General features: G+C 43.8%; 1 protein-coding gene across 5 annotated transcripts in view; it reads left to right on the top strand.

Moving 5' to 3' along the window:
* The window catches only part of NALCN (sodium leak channel, non-selective), a 345832-nt gene extending 327945 nt beyond the window's left edge, over positions 1 to 17887 (top strand). For all 5 annotated transcript variants that reach the window (XM_023218071.3, XM_023218072.3, XM_023218074.3 and 2 more), the window contains 7 exons: positions 3069 to 3201; positions 3858 to 3973; positions 5888 to 6045; positions 9283 to 9433; positions 11431 to 11580; positions 13345 to 13462; positions 16222 to 17887. In XM_023218071.3, the coding sequence (XP_023073839.1) occupies positions 3069 to 3201; positions 3858 to 3973; positions 5888 to 6045; positions 9283 to 9433; positions 11431 to 11580; positions 13345 to 13462; positions 16222 to 16415 (1020 nt within the window). In that variant the 3' untranslated portion in view covers positions 16416 to 17887. The remainder of the gene's footprint in view (positions 1 to 3068; positions 3202 to 3857; positions 3974 to 5887; positions 6046 to 9282; positions 9434 to 11430; positions 11581 to 13344; positions 13463 to 16221) is intronic.
* Positions 17888 to 22541: the final 4654 nt, after the last annotated feature.

The following is a 22541-nucleotide window of genomic DNA, read 5'->3' on the forward strand; positions in this document are numbered from 1 at the left end:
ACACAAGGCAAAATTTAACGAATCTTAAATAAAAATACAAGCAGAATGCTGGGATTAAAGAAGAAAGAGCTAGTTTCTCTGGCTGAGAAAAACCAGAAAGTGCTCTCAGAGGCATTGGCATTTTATTGAGCCTGTAAACAATGAGAGAGTTTTTGATGACTTAAGTCTTGTGCTATTCCATAGCATCCCATAACAGTGTTCCAGGAATGGGGCTCACTCCTTACACAATTTGAATGTGAATTTGCTATGTACAGGCACATCTTGTTTTACTATGCTTCACTTATTGCCTTTTGCAGACTTTGCATTTTTACAAATTGAAGGTTTATGGCAATCTTGTGTTGAGCAGATCTATCAGGGCCATTTTTCTAAAAGCATGTGTTTGCTCACTTTCTGGTTCTTTATCACATTTTCGTAATTCTCACTATTTCAGACTTTTTCATTATTATTATATCTGTTTTGGTGATCTGTGATCAATGATCTTTTGATGTTTCTTTTGTAATTGTTTTGAGGGGTGCCATGAACCATGCTCAATAAGATGGAAAATTTAATTGATAAATGTCATATGTCTTCTGACTGCTGCACCAAAGAGCTGTTTCTCCAACCCTTCTCTCTTTTCTTGGGCCTCCCTATGTCCTGAGACACAACAATATTGAAATTAGGCCGATTAATAACCCTACAATGGCCTGTAAGTGTTCAAGTGAAAAGAAGATTCACACATCTCTTACTTTAAAGCAAAAGCTAGAAATGATTAAGCTTACGGAGAATGGCATGTCAAAAGCCAAGTTAGCCCAAAAGCTAGGTCCCTTGCACCAAATAGTTACTCAAGTTGTTAATTCAAAGGAAAAGTTCTTGAGGGGAATTAAAATGCTACTCCAGTGAACACATGGCTGATAAGAAATAGCCTTACTGCTGATATGGAGAAAGTTTTACCGGTCTGAATAGAAGATTAGACTAGCCACAATATGCTCTTAAGCTAAAGCCACATGCAGAAGAAGGCCCTTACTCTTCAGATTTATGAAGGGTGAGAGAGGTGAGAATGCTGCAGAAGAAAATGTTCGATGCTAGCAAAGGTTGGTTCATGATGTTTAAGGAAAGAAAGAAGCCATCTCCATAATATAAAAGTGTGTAAGTGCTACTGATATAAAAGCTGTGGCAAGTTATCTAGAAGATCTAGCTAAAATAATTAATTAAAGTGGCTTCACTAAACAATGGATTTTCAATGTAGACAAAACATCCTTCTATTGGAAGAAGATGCCCTCTAGAACTTTCATAGCTAGAAAGGAGAAGTCAGTGCCTGGCTTCAAAGGTTCAAATGACAGACTGACTCTGTTGTTAGGGACTAATGCAGCTGGTAACTTTCAGTGGAATCCAGTGCTCATTTACCATTCCAAAAATCCTAGGTCCCTGCTATGGTTTGACTGTGTCCCCACCCAAATCTCATCTTGAATTGTAGTTCCCTTAATCTCCCTGTATCATGGGAGGGACCAGGCAGAGATAATTGAATCATGGGGGTGGTTTCTTCCATCCTGTTCTTGTGATACTGAGTGAGTTCTCACTATAGCTGTCATGAGATCTGATGGTTTTATAAGGGGCTTTCCCCCCATTTGCTTGGCACTTCTTGCTGCCACCATGTGAAGAAGGAGATTAATGTTGTTTTCTTGCCTGCTAACACAATATCCATTCTGTCCATGGATCAAGGAGTCATTTCAAGTCTTATTATTTCAGAAATAGATTTCATAAGGCTAATAGCTGCGATAGATAGTGATGCCTCTGATGAATCTGGGCAAAGTACATTGAAAAACCTCTAGAAAGGATTCACTATTCTAGATGCCATTAGGAACATTCATGATTCATGGAAGGAGGTCAAAATATCATCAGCATTAACAGGAATTTGGAAGAAGTTGATTCCAGTCATTATGGATGACTTTGAGGGGTTCAAGACTTCAGTGAAGGAAGTCACTGCACATGTGGTTGGTAGACATAACAAGAGAACTAGAATTAGAAATGGAACCTGAAGATGTGACCAAATTGCCACAGTGTCCTGATCAAACTTGAAGGAATGAAGATTGCTCCTTATGGATGATTAGAGTGGTTTCTTGAAATGGAGTCTACTCTTGCTGAAGGTGCTATGAACATAGTCATAATGACAACAAAGGATTTATAATGTTACATAAAATTACTTGATAAACCAGCAGCAGGGTTTGAGAGGACTGACTCCAAATTCAAAAGAAGTTCTATTGTGGGTAAAATGCCAGCAAACAGCAACATATGCTGCAGAAAAATCTTTCATGAAAGGAAGAGTCAATTGATATGATAAACTTCCATGTTGTCTTGTTTTAAGAAATTGCCACAGCCACCCCAACCGTCAGCAGCCACCACCCTGCTCAGTCAGCAACTGTCAACATTGAGGCAAGACCCTCCACCACCAGCAGAAGATTACAATTCACTGAAGGTTCAGATGATTGTTAGCTTTTCTTAGCAATAAAAATACTTTTTATTAAGGTCCGTACCTTTTTTGGACATAATGCCATTGTGCACTTAATAAGCCACAGTCTGGTATAAACATGACTTGCATATGCACTGGGAAACCAAAACATGCATGGGACTTGTTTTATTGCACTGTTCACTTTATTGCAGCAGCCTGGAACTGAAACTGCAAAGTCTCCAAGGTATACCTGTGGAGTGTATATTCCCAAATCTTAACCCGTTACTTCAGTCAGAGAAAAACTTGCAAATGTCTTTTTATTTGATTTTCTGCAGTTTGTATCACAGTGGCTGGTAGCGGAGGCACAAAGAGTATCTAGTGGAGATCAGTTCATTTTCATTGTGCTTTTAAAAATGGCAGTAACCTTGGGATTCTACAAGATAACAGCATACCATAAGTGAAATATTATTCTTTATTTTTGCTATAGATGATGTACCCAATGTATGTGGCTTTTGAAAGCTTACTTTGAAGTTAATTATATTCTATATGTTTAGGAATCTATTCGTTAACTATAGTCAGCTAAAAGAAATTTCTATTCTCTACTCTTATCCTCTCCTCCTCCTTCTGCCCCAATGCCCCAAAGGTTCAGCCTCCTTTTTGTACTCCAGATGAATTTACATACTGGGCAACAGACTGTGGAAACTATGCTGGGGCACTTATGTATTTCTGCTCATTTTATGTCATCATTGCCTACATCATGCTAAATCTGCTTGTAGGTAAGTGATGTTAGTTGCATACTTCTTACTCTTTAAACTCAGGTACTTAGATAATTATGTGTGATTTCAAGCAATTATCTTGGATTGCTTGGGATGGGTGTTTCATGGCATTAATTATAAATTGTTGTCTCTCAATCCAGAAGCTGAAAAGACCTTTGAAAGGCATGTAAATGGCAGTTGACTGCAATTTTAAGAGTTGTACCATTTATTATGATCATTAATTTCAAAAGAGCTCTTCTCATGGACTGAGTTGAACAAATACCAGAGAGGACTGTCTAGCCTTGAAATATCACATTTATGTTTTTGAAAGGTACACCTTATTCACCCAGCTGTGGGGCCACCCAGAACTCAAGCTGACCTTTAAAAATGGCCCTGAAACTCTCAACTAAGAGTTAAAGCCAGCTGGCCTGACTATCTCTATACACAGAATGCGTGTTTGTGCTTATGACCCTCATGTTTTGGAAAAGCAGGAGCTGCAGAAATAGCTTAGTCCAAGTGTAAACATGCCTATTTGGAAACCATACTAAAAGCACTTTAAAAATCTGGCTTATGATGTAGGTGATAGAATCCATTATTAATAATAGATGTTTTACTCTTTCTAAAATATGACAGATTAGCATAATTGTCTAACTTCTTAATTTTTCTTTTTTTTAAAGCCATAATTGTTGAGAATTTCTCCTTGTTTTATTCCACTGAGGAGGACCAGCTTTTAAGTTACAATGATCTTCGCCACTTTCAAATCATATGGAACATGGTGGATGATAAAAGAGAGGTATGGGAGTGGGTTGTTGTTTCATGCCCCACCTCAAAGAGACTTACCAACATGTCTCGAACATTTAAATGGTTTTGAGGCTGGCAAAGATGACTTAAAATTAGCCAAAGTAGCTGTGGTTTGCTCTTCCTCTTCTTGTCATTGCTGTCATCAACCTCCACCTCCTTCCCTTCCTCCTCCTCCTCCTCCTCCCCCTCCTCCTCCTCCACCCTCTCCTCCTCCTCATCCACCCCCTCCTCCTCATCTCCCCCCTACACCTCCTCCTTTACCTCTACCTCCTCCTCCCCCAGCTCCTCCTTCTCCCCTTCCTCCTGTTCTTCCTCCTCCTCCTCTTCTCTCTTCCTCATCCTAGCAAACACTCAGGCACAGTTCTAGGCACTGAGGATATAGCAATGAACAAGATGGAACAGCTCCTGTACTCACAGAGCTTACATTCTAATAGGTGGAGGCAAATAATAATAGTATTAGTAGTAGTATTTCCAGAAGTTAAAACTATAGACAGTAGTTGGGGTTGGGCTGCACCAGCAGGAATAGCCATGAAGGAGGCCTGAGGGGTGCCGTGGGACATCATGTCTGAACAACACAAGGAAGGTTCTGCCAGAGTATTTGGGGGGAGATCTGGAAATAGTTCAAGAAGAGTTGATGAAGGGCACAAAGACCAAGGAGCCAGCATGGGCGTCATAAATGAGGGGCCCCGTCAGTGCCCTGACCCCGATTTCATCCCTCTTCTTGGTACCCCCGCCCACCCAGGCTCCAGTCTCGAGGGCTTTCAAGATAGTGTGTGCGCTGCAAGCAGGGGATCTGACCTCACTCTCAGCTCCTCAGGACCCACCTGTCTCTCCATAACTGTCACCCTGCTTTAATGTAATACACACATGAAGAACACACTGCCCTGCACACTGGGATGTCAGTAACTGGCAGGCAGTCATGGTCACCAGTGTTCTGCCCAGCACTTTCATTCAAAGATACAGCCAGTGGGGCATGGTGGTTTGTAGTTGCGTGGGAGGTAGCAACACATCTTAGATTCTCAGTGTCTGGATCAGTTCTGACCCAGAAGAGGGCAGAGCTGGGGGCCAAATTCTCTTGTATATGGTTTTTCTAATCCTGAAGAAGACATGAAAAGGAGTTATCTCTTTTTTTTTCTTTTTGAGATGGAGTCCCACTCTGTCCCCAGGCTGGAGTGCAGTGGTACGATCTCGGCTAACTGCAACCTCTGCCTCCTGGGTTCAAGTGATTCTCCAGCCTCAGCCTCCTGAGTAGCTGGGACTATAGGCATGCACCACTGCATCTGGGTAATTTTTGTATTTTTAGTAGACAACGGGTTTCACCATGTTGGCCAGGCTGATCTCGAACTCCTGACCTCAGGTAGTCCACCCGCCTCGGCCTCCCAAAGTGCTGAGATTACAGGCGTGATCCACCACGAGTTATCTTTTAATGGTAGAAAAACTTGCAATAAACATTGAGACATTCCTAGCAGCCAGATTGAGTGAAGAGGAGGATTACATGTCTGTGTCTTGTCCATTACCTTGTGTGAGTGCATTATGACCCACTCAGTGCGTGCATTGGAGGCGGAGTCCATGAGACAGGCCACATGAGCATCAGCCTGGTGAGAACGAGAGCAGCGTCCTGGGGGGCTGAGGGGGAGCTTCCCATGCCTCACTCCAAATGCTGCAGTGTGGTGACATCCCAGAGAAAGAAATTTATCACTCAGTTTTCCATCCTCTGCTCTTCTTAGTGCACTTAATTCCACCAGGCTCCAAGGAGGTGACCAGCTTTCTTCACATCTGGTGCTAATTATGCCAGCTTTTGAGAAATAGCACCTTTTTTTTTTTTTTTTTTTTTTTTTTTTGGAGAAACCCAGTGCATCACTGAGGCCTGATGATGATTTGCTGCTGCTTGTGCTCTGCCACACAGGGGGTGATCCCCACGTTCCGTGTCAAGTTCCTGCTGCGGCTGCTGCGTGGGAGGCTGGAGGTGGACTTGGACAAGGACAAGCTCCTGTTTAAGCACATGTGCTACGAAATGGAGAGGCTGCACAATGGCGGCGACGTCACCTTCCACGACGTCCTGAGGTACAAGGCAGGCTTTCGCAGGGCTGAACTGGGGCCAGAAATTACAGCCGTCAGCCTTCAAGGCCTCTGTAGCTTGTTTCCAACCCAAAATGCCGCATCTGCTGTGGTTGTGAAGCGGGGTCACATGTCCCAGGCGCTAAGCGCCCTTTCTCGCTGTCCTCCAGTGATCATTTCCAAGTAGGTGCCTCACAGGGGAGGGCTGGGCAGCCGTGCCCTGACGTCCCATAGGGGCCCCTGCCCACTGAGGTGCTCCCTGAGGGGAGAGGTTGAAGGGATCTGGGAGAGCACAGTCCCACCCCTTCCCTATGATGTGGAAACTGCCCAGAAGAGCTGAATGACTTGCTTGTGGTTACAGGGCTCTGGCAAAGCTGGGACTAACGTGCAGAGCGCCTCACTTGCACAGGTCTGATAAGAATTCACCTGGCCTACTCCGTGATGGTTGCCCCATTGGCTAGAACTCCAGATTTTCCAGACAGTTCATGAGCACCCAGACAGGACAGAGGGTCAGATGGAGTTTCTGCCTTTTCTTCTCCCTGGGAGACTTCTGTATTTGTTTCCTTGGGCTACTGTAACTTGGTACCTTAAGCCGAGGGACTGAATGGTCTCGAAGTCCTGGATGCTGGAAGCCCGAGATGGAGGTATTGCAGGGCTGGTTCCTTCTGAGGCCTGTGAGGGAGAATCTGGCCCAGCCTCTCCCCTGGCTGCTGGGGGCATGCTGCCAATGTTGGGCATTCCTTGGCTTGTGGCAGCATCAGCCTGGTCTCCCTTCATCTTCACATGGCATTCTGTTTGTGTGTGTGTGTGTATCTATGTTCAAATTCCTCCTTTTATAAGAACATCTGTCATATTACATTAGGAGTCCATCCTACTCCACTGTGATCTCATTTTAACTTAATTACTAATTACATCTGCAATGTTCTTTTTCCAAATAACATTACATTCTGAGGTACTAGAGGTTAGGACTCCAACATATCTTTCTTTGGGAGGAAACATTTAACCCATAACAGCTTCTCAAGCAGGAGTCCATGGATAAAACAGAGGCCCATGGACTTGCAAAGGGAAACAATTACATCTTTATTTTCACTAATAGGTCTTTGAAATGCGGCATTCTCTTCCATGATGAATGTAGACAGCAAACCACAGTCGCATTAGTAATATCCTTGTCTTTGTTACCAAGAGAAATCATAGATATTTTCAGGTTACATAACTGACTGCCTTGGCTGACATCTTAAAATATCATCTATGCTTACCAGTGCTTCTGAGTTATGGTAGTCATTTGAGCTCTGCTAGATGGTATTATTTAATGGAATAATAAAGAAGCACTTACGTTACTGTATCACTGCCGTTTTAAAGTAATTTGAGAATTGTATTTTAATATAATTGGTTTCCTTTGTAATACTGTGTATTTCATTCTGTGCATCTAAAGCATTATTTTAAGAAATGTCCCATAAGCTGCACTGCCACAGGGGTCCATGCCACAGAAAAAAATAAGAGCAATTGACCAGCAGTAGCTATTTTAATCACATAGCAGTACCTACCAGTAGTGTGTGGGGTACTGTGTTGTCTCAAATTTCAGGAGAACTCAGGTGTACAGAAATATGCTTGTGGCTAGAAGCTAAAAAAAAAAAAAAAAAAAAAAAAGATCAGCACAGGAAGAATCTGGGAAAAGTTCTCACGAGTTATCAATTTCACCTCCCACTATTCAGTTCTTCCACGAACAAGCTAAAAAGCAGAAAAAGATGGGACGGAGAAATGCATATGAATCATAAAGGATGTCATCTCTGTCAGAATGTTTCTGAGTCTTTCCTCCTAGTGAATAATTTTTTTAGGTTGACATGAGGCAGATAGGCATACTGTTGTCGTTAATAGTTAATATTCAGCCTCTTTGGAACACACTGGTGTATCTAATAAAAATAGACCCAGGCAAAATCAATGGTGGGGCTGTTTCTCCCCTTCCTATTTATTCCCCTAGCCCAGTATATGATAAAAAACAGTGAGGATAAAAGCAATGAGGCTTTGATGAGATTCTTGATGAGTCAGGGAAGAGAGGAAGAGAAAATTCATTTTTTTCCCTCTGTGGTGGGAAGAGATTTAGCAAAGAAGAGAAGTCCAATGTACCAGTGCTCTCAAGAGCCTCCATGCTGTGCTTTGGGCTCTAGGGTGGAAATGAGCTCACAGAAGCGGGTAGCTCACAGGTGCACCAGGGTGCCTAGCTCTGAACCATAACCTGGAATCCTGTGGCTCCACCTGGGTGCATCACACTGCCAAGAGGGCCTGTCTTCTCCTGTGGTGCTAGTGGACTGCTCAGTCCAGGCATCCTGGGAGCTGCCTTATTGCCCCATGACCCGCGATGCAAAACATCTGCTGTGTTGGCTTCATCTACCACTGTATGGGCCTGTGGTGTGTCGAGGGTTAAATGGGAGTGGATATTCAACCCTGGGTTTGTTTTGTAGCCTCTAAAATTAATAAAGAAGGCCAGGTGTGGTGGCTCACACCTGTAGTCCCAGCTCTTTGGGAGGCTGAGGCAGGTGGATCATTTGAGGTCAGGAGTGTAAGACCAGTCTGACCAACGTGGTGAAACCTCATCTCTACTAAAAATACAAAATTAGCTGGGTGTGGTGGCACATACCTATAATCCCGGCTACTTGGGAGGCTGAGGCAGGAGAAATGCTTGAACCCAGGAGGCGGAGGTTGCAGCAAGCTGAGATTGCGCCATTACACTCCAGCCTGGGCAACAAGAGCAAAGCTCCATCTCAAAAAAAAAATTAATTAGTAAGGAAGATACAGAAGGATGAATGAGATAAACAGAGAGGGAAATGGAAGGCAGCGGGTAGGGAGGTGTGATGCACAGCCGAGCGTATTAACCATCACCACGTGGGGTTAAGTGTGAAGAAAGTATGTGAGGCACAGTCTCCCTTCTGCAGAGAAAGTCCTGAGTCTTTACCTAGCCTGGATCTTTTGTTTGATAGGCACTTAGATGGCACTTACTGCTATAAGAACCTCACAGATATTAACTTAGTCATTAAATAAAGGAGTTACCAGGACTATCTTTATTTTACAGACAAGGAAGGGGAGACACAGAGGTGACAGGACCGGCCCAAGACACACAGGTGGTGAGGGGTGGCATCAAACACTAGACTCGTTAGACGGAGTGATGTCCTCTCTGGATTTTGACATATCTAAGGGTGTAAATCTCAGGTGACTCAGAGCTGCGATTGTGGGTGTTTCCCCCACCAGCATGCTTTCATACCGGTCCGTGGACATCCGGAAGAGCTTGCAGCTGGAGGAACTCCTGGCGAGGGAGCAGCTGGAGTACACCATAGAGGAGGAGGTGGCCAAGCAGACCATCCGCATGTGGCTCAAGAAGTGCCTGAAGCGCATCAGAGCTGTGAGTGAACTAACTGCACACATGCAGGTTGGGTCCCCGCCCTGCCCCGCCTGGAGGGAGGAGAACAAAAGAAAAGAGCTTCATGAACATGGGATTAGTTCCTTCTGTGATCGGCCTTCTATCCCTTTAAACTATGTCCACTACCTCCACTTACAGTGGTCAGATCTTGACGCAGACTTTCACTCTGGTCCACAGTCAGCCCTGCCCTCTGTAGCAGAGTGCATTAGGAGTTTCCATGGAATCCCATTTTTATAATATGACATGAAGACTTAAAAAGCAGTTTATTGGCCAGGCGCGGTGGTTCCTACCTGTAATCCCAGCACTATGGGAGGTCAAGGGGGGAGCTCAACTCACTTGAGGCCAGGAGTTGGAGACCAACCTGCCGACATGGCGAAATCCCATCTCTACTAAAAATACAAAAATTAACCGGGCGTGGCACGCATGCCTGTAATCCCTACTACTCAGGAGGCTGAGGCATGAGAATCACTTGAACCTGGGAGGTAGTAGTTGCAGTGAGCCAAGAGCGTGCCACTGCACTCTAACCTGGGTAACACAGTGAGACTCCGTCTCAAAAAAAAAAGTTTATTGATATTAAAATATTTATGATGTCCATTTATTAAACTCCACTGTACAAAATTCTAGAATTTTCCACATGTTGAATTTGCAAAACTACTTTAAATTGCTGCTAAAAATTTCAACAAACTGTGATAATGTTGTTTATTCTGAAAAGACCACCTCTCAAGATTAATGATGTTTCCTGCTTCCTGAATTACAAGCCTATAAGATTCTGTAACTCATAAATTAATGAATGTATACTGCGTTGGCATATACTGTGTTTACAGTGAATGCTGCTATGAGATAATTACCTTTATGAATGCTTTTGGCATGTTTCACAGACGGGTAAAAAAAACCCAAAGCAATCACTAAACATTTATATATAACAGCGATTGTTTCAATCCTCTTCCTCAGAGCAACAACATCAATTGCAGAAACATGTATTTCTATTGGAAGAGAAAAGGTTCCCAGAGAAAAGATACAACTCAACCTCCTATAGCAAGGCCAGCTGCCCAGTGATGTCCCGTCACTGTAGCCACTGTAGCTATGTTAGCTCCAGGGATCAATCTGTCCTCTAGCTCTGAGAGAGCACAAGGAGCCCTGGCTTTAGTATATGCCAAGACAGATTGGTCTCGTGGATTGGCCTGGAAACTTCAGAACCAAGACAAGCACAAAGTTTTCTCATCCACCTGAGGCACTTTACCTCTTACAATTTGCAGGAAAGTGGGAAAGGGGTTGGGGTTGTATTGGCTTAATGTGCCTAGAATAAAATAAGGGGAGAAAAAAAATAGAATAGCTACATTAGTAATTTTAAATAAGATACAAGCTGGGCACAGTGTCTCATGCCTGTAATCCCAGCACATCGGGAGACTGAAACAGGAGGATCGCTTAAGACTAGAAGTTTGAGACTAGCTTGGTCAACAGAGTGAGACCTCCTCTCTGGGAAAAAAATTAATTAATTAATTAGCTGGCCACAGTCATGCACACTTCTAGTCTCAGCTTCTCAGGAGGCTGAGGCAGGAGCACAGCTTGAGCCTAGGAGTTTAAGGTTACAGTGAGCTATAATAATCACACCACTGAACTCTAGTCTACGGGACATAGTGAGATCCTATCACAAAAAATCAAAAAACAAAAAAACAGAAAACACCAACAACAAAAAGAAAACAAACATAAATAAAACACAAGCATCAATGACCGTCACTATTCCAATTGTTACACAAATGAAAACGGACTGGGAAGTCAATACATACCTCTCTAAGCCCACCTTCGCATCAGCCTACCTTAATTGAACATTGAAATTAGTTCAGGATCTTTACCTGGAAATTCCTAAGAAGTCACCAGTCATGCAGGTCTTAGGAGAGGGGAGAAGAAAATATGATTTGTGTGGTGGTGGAGCAGGCGGGATGCTGGGCTTATTTTACTAAACAATCGTATTTCCATAGAAACAGCAGCAGTCGTGCAGTATCATCCACAGCCTGAGAGAGAGTCAGCAGCAAGAGCTGAGCCGGTTTCTGAACCCGCCCAGCATCGAGACCACCCAGCCCAGTGAAGACACGAACGCCAACAGTCAGGACAACAGCATGCAACCCGAGGTATGGGCACGAGGCATCCTCCATCCCAGGACACTCCGTGGGCTTCTTTCTTTTAATAAAAATAAATAAAATGGGTGCTGGTCACATCATTCAAACAAGGTGACAATATTTCTAATAGGAATATTTTCATTAAAAAAAAAAAAGACAATGGAAATCCATTGATCCAGATTACGTCTGTGTCTTTGCCATCTTGGATGCAGTTGAAGTTATTTAAAAATATTCTGATTCATATGAATGCCAAAACACAGTTAATGCCCTGAACTTCGTAATTCTGTAGTTTTATGTTTGTCTAAAGAGTTAACATCAGATCTAAGGGCTGCATTTGAATCTGGAAATATTACATGGAGTATGGTTTACATGAAACTCTGCCCTAAATGTTTTCCTCTTCTCACTGAAGTCAGAAATTTGCAGTAGAATCAGTGAAAATGTTTGTAATTGGCTTTCAACCTCCTTAATCAGACTCATTGAAGATGTATCCTTTCTTGGTTGGGTATCAGAAGAACATATGGAATTCAGGACAGTTGGCTTGAGGAGTTTCTATTTATTAGGTCACAGCATATTTTCATTTTCAAACTCGATGTATGTGTCTATTTTAAAAAGTAGAGGGAGTTTTCAGCATCCTGGAGAGTCCTGTGCTGTGAGAAGCAGCTGCCTGGGAGGACCTGCCCCTTTATGAGGCAGCAGTTACAATTTGAGGTTAACAACGTGGAGCTGATCCTGTACTCTGTGCAGAGCCCCAAGAGCACGAGGCTCCGTGATGTGCAGCACCGCAGCCAGGGGTCGGGAGTGCCTTTGGAAGCCTAAGGCTCCATGGCCCATCAGGGTGCTCCAGGAGGCCCACTGGTGCCATAGCCCAGTTTTCAGTAGATTTCATGTTTTGGGCTCCCCAGCGTTTAGAAATTATCTGCCACCAACTGCAGGGATTTCTGTGGAGTTAGTCAACCAAGGGGCAAGGTGAGGCATCTACAGTGGCCTTGCCACTGGTCACCCTGAAGATGGTTGGCAATGTCTCGCATGGGGGAGGGAGGGAGGCTGAGGTCAGGAAAGACAGTGAGACAGGGCCAATGAGGCCGGGGAAAGTGCCCATTGTAGAGGCCTCTGTTTTTAGATGAAAAAGCCTAAGAGGTGACAAACATACACACACAAACACACACACAAACAAAAAAAAACCAAGAGAGGATATCGAAGAGATGTGAAGACCAAGGCTTTTGTTAGGAAAGGGAGAGGTGACAGGTGAACCCGAGAACAGGTGAAATGTGTGGGAAGTCTTGGCATCTCTCTTTGACTTTAGCTTAGATTGTTACCGGCTCCATCCTCCGCCAGGGCCCATCATACAGCTTTGCCTGAAGAGAGCACTTTCCCTGAAGCTCTAAGTGTGGATCTCCAGGCTGGTGAAAGTAGACTGCCCCGTCCAGCCAATCCCCACTGCCCCACCTTCCTTCCTTCAGTGTCCCATCCTTGCCCCCTGATTTGCCAGCAAAGATATGAAGGGAAACAATGACATTCTCAGGCATGGAGGGGAATGAGGCAGTGGGGGTTTCCTGGGAAAAGCGGTGTCCCCTTCAGCACGACGTGCAGTGGTGGCTCTTTCTTTTGCTTCTGTGACCCTTTACACCCATTTTCACTTTGCCCCATTGTGGACATTCTGAGTCCATGTTATTCTTCCCACTTGTCCTCCTACCATGTGTTTTCCTTTCTTATAGTAAGAGGAGGAGAGCACAGGGTTAAGAAAGACGGTAACTGCATGCTTCTCCTCCCATGCAGACAAGCAGCCAGCAGCAGCTCCTGAGCCCCACACTGTCGGATCGAGGAGGAAGTCGGCAAGATGCCGCCGACGCAGGGAAACCCCAGAGGAAGTTTGGGCAGTGGCGTCTGCCCTCAGGTAGGTACATCCAGGCATTTCTCCAGCGATCGAGGCATTTTAGAGGTATTTACTCTGTTTTTGCGTTTTGGGTCTTGCCTTTCAAAATGCAAGTCTGTATCTACAGTTGTTTATAGACAGCAACATAATGAAAAATGTAGTCTTGTCAAAAACACTGCCACCAAAAATAACTTCGCTAAATATGACTTACATTAGCCCCCATTTTCTGGGTACATCTCAGGCTATTATGGTTGAGAAGCCAGCACCTATGAAAAAGCCAAGATTCAGAAAGAGGGAGAGATTTCCAAGGGCTTTCTGTGTGCCTCAAGGCATGCTCAAACATGGGCAAAATGTACTTGAGGAGGGAGTGGGCAGATGCAATCATTCAGAAAATGCCACAAAGTTCTCAAAAAAGGGACAGCCCCCCTATTTGTCTCAGAACACTTTGCAGCTGAGCTGGTCACTGGGTTTAGGCAAGCAGCTTTACCTCCGTACAGTAACAAAACAACAAAAAACCCGTGGTACTCACTCTATGCCAGTCACTCTTCTAAGTGCATTACTGTGTTCTCTCATTCAGTCCTTTCCTTTAATAAACCCATTATTTTCCATATTTTACTGATTCAGTAAGAGAATTTTCTTCTGTGAGCTTCCTCTGTATAGGGTTTTGGACAGCCAGGATAATCCCATTAAAAGCACTCAGGAATGGAGGGAGAGCAATGCTTGCCACAGCCCAGTGTCCTTGTACATGTTTTTCTCTATAGATAACTAACTTCATGCTAAAGCAGGAGCTTTATAATGATCTTTAACTGTGCCCCAACGTCAGCCCAATCGAAGTTAGATGTGTAGCATATGTGTTCCACAAAGCGGATGACAGCACAGCTTACATTTTGAGGGTGACGATGTTCCGTGGATCTTCACTGGGACTACCACCAAGGAAAGTATCCCCTTTCATATTCAGGAATTTATTTTTCAGAGATCAGAGAAGATGTAGGTTCCTCCTGATTCAAACACAGCAGAGAATGACAGCATCAAGGCAAAGCAGATGGTGGTACCAGGTCACAAAAAGCCTTCAATTACAAGATGACTAGGTTCAATTTTATCCTGGAGGCAATTAGGAGCTAGCAAAGATCTCTGAGCAGTATGTGATTTTTGGAATCTATGCTTTAGGAAGTTGACTTGGCAGCAAAGGATGAATTGTCCACAGCAGAGCCTGGAGGCAGGTTACAAGCTGGAGGAAGTTACCACTGTGTGAGCATGAGGCAACAAGGGCATGGACAGAGCTAGGGGCCAGATGCTGCAGGGACAGATAGGAGAGGTGACCTGGGGAGAGTGCACAGTCCTTGGTATTCATTTAAATGGACAAAAGAAACAATGCTGTCAAAAGTACTTCCATTGGGCTAGGTGCAGTGGTTCACCCCTGTGATCCCAGCAGTTTGGGAGGCCGAGGCAGGTGGATCATTTGAGGTTTGGAGTTCAAGACCAGCCTGGCCAACATGGTGAAACCCTGTCTCTACTAAAAATACAAAAATTAGCTGACCAGTAGTGGTGTGCACCTGTAATCCCAGCTACTTGGGAGGCTGAGGCAGGAGAATCGCTTGAGCCTGGGAGGCAGAGGTTGCGGTGAACCAAGATTGTACCATTGCACTCCAGTCTGGGTGAGAGAGAGACATTGTCTCAAAAAAAAAAAAAAAACTGGCCGGGCGCGGTGGCTCAAGCCTGTAATCCCAGCACTTTGGGAGGCCGAGACGGGCGGATCACAAGGTCAGGAGATCGAGACCATCCTGGCTAACACGGTGAAACCCCGTCTCTACTAAAAAAAAAAAAAAAAATACAAAAATCTAGCCGGGCGAGGTGGCGGGCACCTGTAGTCCCAGCTACTCTGGAGGCTGAGGCAGGAGAATGGCGTAAATCCGGGAGGCGGAGCTTGCAGTGAGCTGAGATCCCGCCACTGCACTCCAGCCCCGGCAACAGAGCGAGACTCCGTCTCAAAAAAAAAAAGAAAAAAAAAAACTTCCACTGGTCTGTGCCTAGGTGGTCCCCACCAAAAACAGTGATCGTGAAATAGACATGCTCTTGGGGTCAGGCTGAGTTTGGGGAAGCAGAGGGGAAGAAACATAGTATTTTGAGGGGGCAGCAACAATGTCACCAGGTGTCATGCTATGCACTTTCTTAAGTCATCTCATGTAACCTGTTTTAATCCTGACAGTAGTGTAATTGGGACATTTTCATTGCCTTCATCTTACAATGGAGGAAACTTGGATTCAGAGAGATGAAGTTGCCCATAGCTACATATCCACAGGTTACAGAGGTGGGTCCCAGAACCATGACTGTGAGGCCCCAGAACCACACCTTTCCTGCCATGCCCTCACTGCATCCCTCCTCGCCTTTACCGTGGGTCACACTCTCCTTCCTTTTTGTTTTTTTCTTTATTGCATATGCTAACGAATGCACAGGTTTCTGTGACACTTAATAGTTCCCAAATTGGAATTTTTAGCCATTTTCTAGTTTTTGTAATTATTTCAAAATGAAAGGGGTGAACGGCACTTTTTTTTCCCCCAAGTGGCATCATTAGTTGTCCATGAGCATAATTTAAAAAAAAAAAAAAAAAAAAAAAACTATCAACATAAAGAATCAAGTCCTGAAAAGGATGTTTACTTAGCGTCTGTAGCTAGAACATGTTAGCCAAAAGTATCACTGATGGGAATATCATGGGTTTTTCAGAATGAGTACAATAGGGTGGAGCACTACCAAGTAGCTCATAGGACTCATTAATTCCACAGCACCAAAACCAATAAGCCATTCAGTGTCCTCAGTCAACTTACGGTTTGGAGGGAGGACAACGATGAAATCTGTCGTGTGCAAAATGAACCCCATGACTGATACGGCTTCCTGCGGCTCTGAAGTTAAGAAGTGGTGGACCCGGCAGCTGACCGTGGAGAGCGATGAAAGTGGGGATGACCTTCTGGATATTTAGGTGGATGTCAATGTGGATGAATTTCTAGTGGTGAAAACTGTTTTCTAATAATTTCCTTGATTGTCCAGTGAGCAATCTGTAATTGATCTATAGCTGAATTCCAACTTGTCACAAGATTTTTATAAATCGATGTTCATCCTGCCACAGAAAGCCATAAGCTGCATGTATGATAGGTCACTATCAATCATTGCTCAAAACAAATTTTGTATAATGACTGTACTGATAATATTAGAAACGATGCCGCAAGCAAATGTATATCACTCAAAACTGTTATATATTCTGTCTGTGTAAACTAAGGTATATATACATAAGTGCTCTAATGCAGTATTATCACCACCCCCCAAAAGAATGCTAAGCCCAAAGTGGCTGATATTTAGGGTACAGGGGTTATAGCTTTAGTTCACATCTTTCCCATTTCTGCTAGAAATATTTCTCTTGAGAGAATTTATTATTTATGATTGATCTGAAAAGGTCAGCACTAAACTTATGCTAAAATGATAGTAGTTTTACAAACTACAGATTCTTCTTTTCCTCGCATTATATTTTAAAATATACACGAGACATTTGGTGACCAGAACAAGTTGATTTCTCTCCTCAGTTATGCTAACGAAACTGATGCCTCCTTCCAAGAAAATTGCATGTGCAAGCACCAGGCAAAGAAATGGACTCAGGATGCTTACTGGTTTATAACAAACCTGTAGATAGATCACCTGAGTGCAAAGATGTTAAGTTTCTTAGGAAGCCTTTTAATAACTGAGTTTAGCAAAAAGAATAAAACTGTATAGCTCAATTTATTTTTAAAAAATCTTTGCATGTGTGATGTTATTGTTGGTTTCATTTCTTACCCAAGGTATGTCTGTTTTGCCATGAATCAGCTGAGTCATTTCATTATGGGTTGCTCCTAACACACCATTGCTATGTTACATTTGAAATGACATCTCTGTTACCAGAATCTCCTATGGAAATAATGGTGCCCTGCAAAATCTTCCTCTGAACTCACAGGTTAGGGATCACACAACTTAATCATTTTTCTTTTTTTTTTTTCCTTATATGTCAGTGGCCCATGTCCTCCGGGAAAATTAGAAAAGCCAAATGATTACAAAGTGCTGTTAGATTTCTTGTGCTGGGTTGGCCAAGTAGAAGTGGACTCAGACCTTTAACTATTTTATTACAGATTGGACATTTGCTGTTCAGATGTTTTTTAGCAGAGGGATTATCTCAGAACCCTCTGACCTCCAGGTTGCTTTATTATCTATTTTTCTCTATTTCACATTCCTCAGATAGGCAAATAGCACATTCCTTCTTTGTCACAGATGTGTCATGGTGGTGGAAGGCTACAGTTTATATGATTCAATGTAACTATGAGATAAAGAACAACCAGTCCATGTGGCCAAAAGGATTAGATTTGATGTTCACTTGGAGTTTACTTTTTGTACATACAAGATAAAATAAATACTGGATTTGTAAAATAATTTATGCTGAGTTGACCATTTTTAAACCCTTTTCTTGGCGGGGCAGGCACTCGGTAGCAGCACATTGCAAACCCTGGATTGAACATTCAGTCCATAATTAGTTGGCAAAAGCTGTGTCCCTGATATTCATGTCAACTGAGTTCTCTGAGCCAGAATGTTCCTTTTACATTTGTGCTGATAAGGCTGAGTGAATACCCTGCGCCTTCCAAGCCTACAATGAACGGAAAAGGCATTTACAGGTCCAGGGCATGGGTCTGTACTAGTGCTGCATAGAAACAAGATGTTTTTGGCTCATTACACTTGAGTAATACAGCTTCATTCTCACGAAACTGCTGAGCCCTTCCTAAAACGTCTGGAATTGTTGTTCATTCTGCAGTGAAGCCAGGGGTAGAATACCAATGTATTTAAAGCCATAGCACCCTATATTTTCAATGAAGCGAAACAGTCACACACTTCCTGTGGGACTCCTCGCCACGATTTTCCCGAAACAGAGCAGATGCAAGCCAGAGAAAGTAAGCGCCACCCCCTTTTAGATTTTGCCCTTAGATACGCAAACATATGAACAATCCCGTTACACAGATGGGAAAACTTGGGCCACAGTGTTCCCTGGTCCTTAGGGAAGCCAGACACTGATACTAATCCTGTCATCACACCACCCACTGCCTTTAATTAGAGGACGCTGTCGGTTCCAAAGGCACCAGAAAGCGTATGGGGTGGAATACTTGACTCAGAGCCCCTGAGAAAGCGAGCCACCCACGTGTGGCCCTTGTGGCAATTCAAGGGGATTCAAAGGGAACAAGGATGGACAGAATGGACGGGCTGATGCTATTCACTCTATTCTTAATGGTGCTTCCAGACCAACATCCATCAGCTGTCTGTGCCTTGGCCAAGCTGATGAGATAAGGGCACGTAGAAGAAAAACCAGCATTATAAAGCCTTACAGGAAAGCAGCTTTAAGCCAGTGGAATGATGTGTTTTGTGTTTGCCTGTTTCTTTGTAGGAAGTGGCATGCTATACATGAGTGGTTTTCAATATATCGGTAAGCAGTGGAACTGTTTCTCAAAGTCCTTCAACAGATCCCAAAATTTTAACCAGCCAAAAGCCAGGCAGCCCTGGTTGAAGTTGAGGTGAAGATGAAAACGCCATTCATACGGTCTCTTCTCACCCACTATTACGGGTCCCCATGATATAAGGTAATTGCTAAATCTGCCAGAGGAAGGTGGAGTGGTGATCAGAGGAGGCTTTTGGGGTGGTGGTGCCATTTGAATTAAGCATTAAAGAAAGAATAATTGGATTTAAATTGTCACAGATGGGGAAGCAGCAGACAGAATGATGCCTGGAATAATAAAAGGAAAATTACCAAGGAGAGCGTCAGTTGACTCTATTCAATGAATTCCAAATCTTCTGAAGAGGTGTGCAAAGGCAAGACTGGAGACTTGGTCAAGGGCACGAAGAACCTTGAATGCCCTACACTTCATGTGGACGGTGCTCAGTAGAAAAGGGGAGTCTATATAGAGGTGGGGAGGGAGGAAGATTATAGTAATAATGCAAGACACAGGCTTTAGGAGGAGCACACCAGGAGCAATGTGCAAAATGGGATTGAGGAGAGAGAGACAGATGCAGGGTGAATGTTTACAATACCCCAGCTCTCCAAGAGAACTGTGGTTCTAGTTCTCCAACCTCGAAGTTGAACTTCTATAGCAGCACAGGACATGGAAGGAGGATGGAGATGTGACAGGGACTTACTGAGATGAAAGGGGCTGCAGGACCCCACCACACTGGGCTCATTGATCTTGCACCAATGATTTGCTCTTCCAAACAACACTGCCCTCTGTTCATCTTTTCTTGAACCAGTACCCACAGAAACACCCTGACCATTTTCTGGACCTAATTCCAGAGGACCCTTTCTTTGCTATGTTTCTCCCACAGGCCTCGTAACTTTTATTTAACTTACCTTTTTTGTTTGACTCTGAGTTCCCTGGATCACTTGTTAATCTTTTACATTATAATTGCTTGGGGGTACTACTCCTGGACCTTGCAAGCTGCATGGAATTTACAAGTTGGGAGTTTACTAGGTGGAGTTTTGTAGTTGATGGGAGAGGTATGGCCCCTCCAGACTCACCTTCTCTTTACAGCTATCCCCCTATGGAACACCCCTTGTCTCTTTGACTTTAGGGTTGCATTTTGAGATATGGGCATCAAACTGCTTAGATTTTATTGTGGGGATGGGATGAAGAAGAAGAATAGAGGTGTTAGAAGAAGAGAACTAACTAAGGCAAAAAGAAACAAAAGTTCCCTGGAAAGACACACATTCTCCCTTTAGCTACTGACCACAATGGTCTGGAATGAGAACTTATCATAAATAGTGACAATTAATTTTTCCTGGGCAGAATTATGGTCCATCACCATTGACACCTATTCACTCCCTATCTCTGACCTAGCTGGTTCCAGGTCTCACAATATCTTTTCCATATCATCTAAGCACCTCAATAATCCCCAGACTTCTCTCCAACCATGCTCAAGGTCATGGCTTCCTGTTAAAAAAAAAAAAAAATTCTGTAGGCAGAAAAGTGCTTTCAGTCTCTCTCCTTCTCTCCAACGTGAACCATTCTATGTGCCCTCCTTCCTCCTTGGCTTCAAACACAGATGCTCCCTCTCTTCCAACCCTTTCCAACAGAGCTTTCATCTGTGCCAACTCTCGTTTCTGACACACTATCTTCTTAGTGCACCCCCTACATTCCTGAACAGAAGTCACACCCAGCCTGAACATGCTACACGCTTCCTGATTCCTGGGACATTCTTCTTCCATTGGGACAGAGATCAGCTACATCCAGTGCAGATTCAGTACAAAAGCTACACCAGAGAGATCTCCTTTCCTGTGATGATCCTCTGAGAATTCAATTCACAGGGGGAAAAACAAACAAAGTAGCTTTCCAAAAGACAGGTTATTCTCTAATTAAGAAGAGCTGTCTGAACTCTGCCTATAGTAATTTATCAATGGAAAGTCTAAATAACACAAGACATGCTGTAATTGCCTGAGATCAGCTATTGTCTGATGAATGAATCAGCAGGTAGTTCACTTACTTACTCATCCATTCAAGATTGGAGCAGTCATGCTTCTTGCTCTGTGAGTCTACAGATGGATGCTCTAATCTCATGGTGCTCATGGTCTACTGGGGAAGCAGAAAATAAACAGGTAAATATAGTCAGAAGGTTTTAAGTGCAATGGAGAAAAATTAACTTGACTCAGAAGGACAGGCCTTCCTCTTGGATGTAATTTACTATTAAAGGACTCACTGCTCAGTTGCCATTTTGGCAGAGACCTGAGGCAGTCAGCATGGCAGCCATGGGGATTAAATTAAATTAAATTAAATGATAACTCCCCATTCCTTCCTTCTGCAAGCCTCCGACCTTCTAATCTACATTCTGTCTCTATGGATTTACCTGTTCTAAATATTTACCATAAGTAGAAGCTTACAATATTTGTCCTTTTGTGACTGTTTTATTTCACGGAGCACAGTGTTCTCAATGTTCATCCATGTGGTAGCGTGTCCATACTTTACTCCTTTTCATGGCTGGTTAATATTCCACTGAATGTGCACACTACGTTTTGTCCATCCACTCATCTGCTGATGGACATTTGGTTGTTTCTCCCTCAGCTTTTGAGTGGAGGCCACATGCTTCCTGGATAATCCTCAGCCAGTGAGGGAGCACAATAATAAAAGGGCTTGCCATTTTCCAGGCAGCGTGGGACTCTTCCACAGGCAATCTCTGTGGCAAAAGCTCCCTGCTGGGCTGGCTGACACTTTCTCAATGCAGTAGTACGCATGGAAATCTGAGGCTCTTCATCCAATCCTCCTATCCCCTCTCCCTGCAAGGATGTCAGACCTGCACTGTGGTCTGAAGGCCCACCCTGCCCTCTCCTGTCCCTTCTCTCCTTTATCTTTCACAGGCCTTACCCCTGATAAATCTCCAGCTTTCCTAACACTGCCTTGGAGTCTGCTTCCCAGAGGATTCAGCCAACCTAGTGAGAGAGTGGGCCATGGAAAGGCCTCTGGCAAGGGTGTTCTGGCAGAGGAAATGTGAGGTGACAAGGCCTTCAAGTGGATGTAGGTTTGGTCAGTTGGAGAAAATAACAAGGAGGCCATACTGACTTGGAGTCCAAATACTAAAAGGGAAAGAGGAATGACATGAAGTCAGAGATGTCACAGGAATCATATCATTCAATACTTCCTAGCTGTGGTAATACCTCACTATTCCTATCTCCCAGTAATTCAATCAAATATTAACCTGGGTACTGCTGTGATGAAATTTAGCAGATGTAATTAAGATAGCAGAACTTAAACCAGGGAGTGGAACCCACTAAAATTAGAGAGATGTCTCTGGCTCGAGTGGGAGAAATGCGGCTGGAGTAAGAAGAGTAAGAAGGAAAGATCTAAAGCAAAAGACGGACCTGGACCCTACCTGCTGTGGGTGGAGGGGCCACCTGCAAAGATTGAGGGATGCAAGCAGCATCTAGGAGCAAAGGCCGCCCTGGGCTGACTGCCAGAAAGGGAATGGAGATCTCATTGCTACAACCATGGGAACTGAATTCAGCGAATAACCTCAATGAACAAAGACACACATCCATCTCCAAACTTTTTGGAAGGGAATA

The sequence above is a fragment of the Piliocolobus tephrosceles genome, chromosome X, assembly GCF_002776525.5.
Source record: "Piliocolobus tephrosceles isolate RC106 chromosome X, ASM277652v3, whole genome shotgun sequence".
NCBI lineage: Eukaryota > Metazoa > Chordata > Mammalia > Primates > Cercopithecidae > Piliocolobus > Piliocolobus tephrosceles.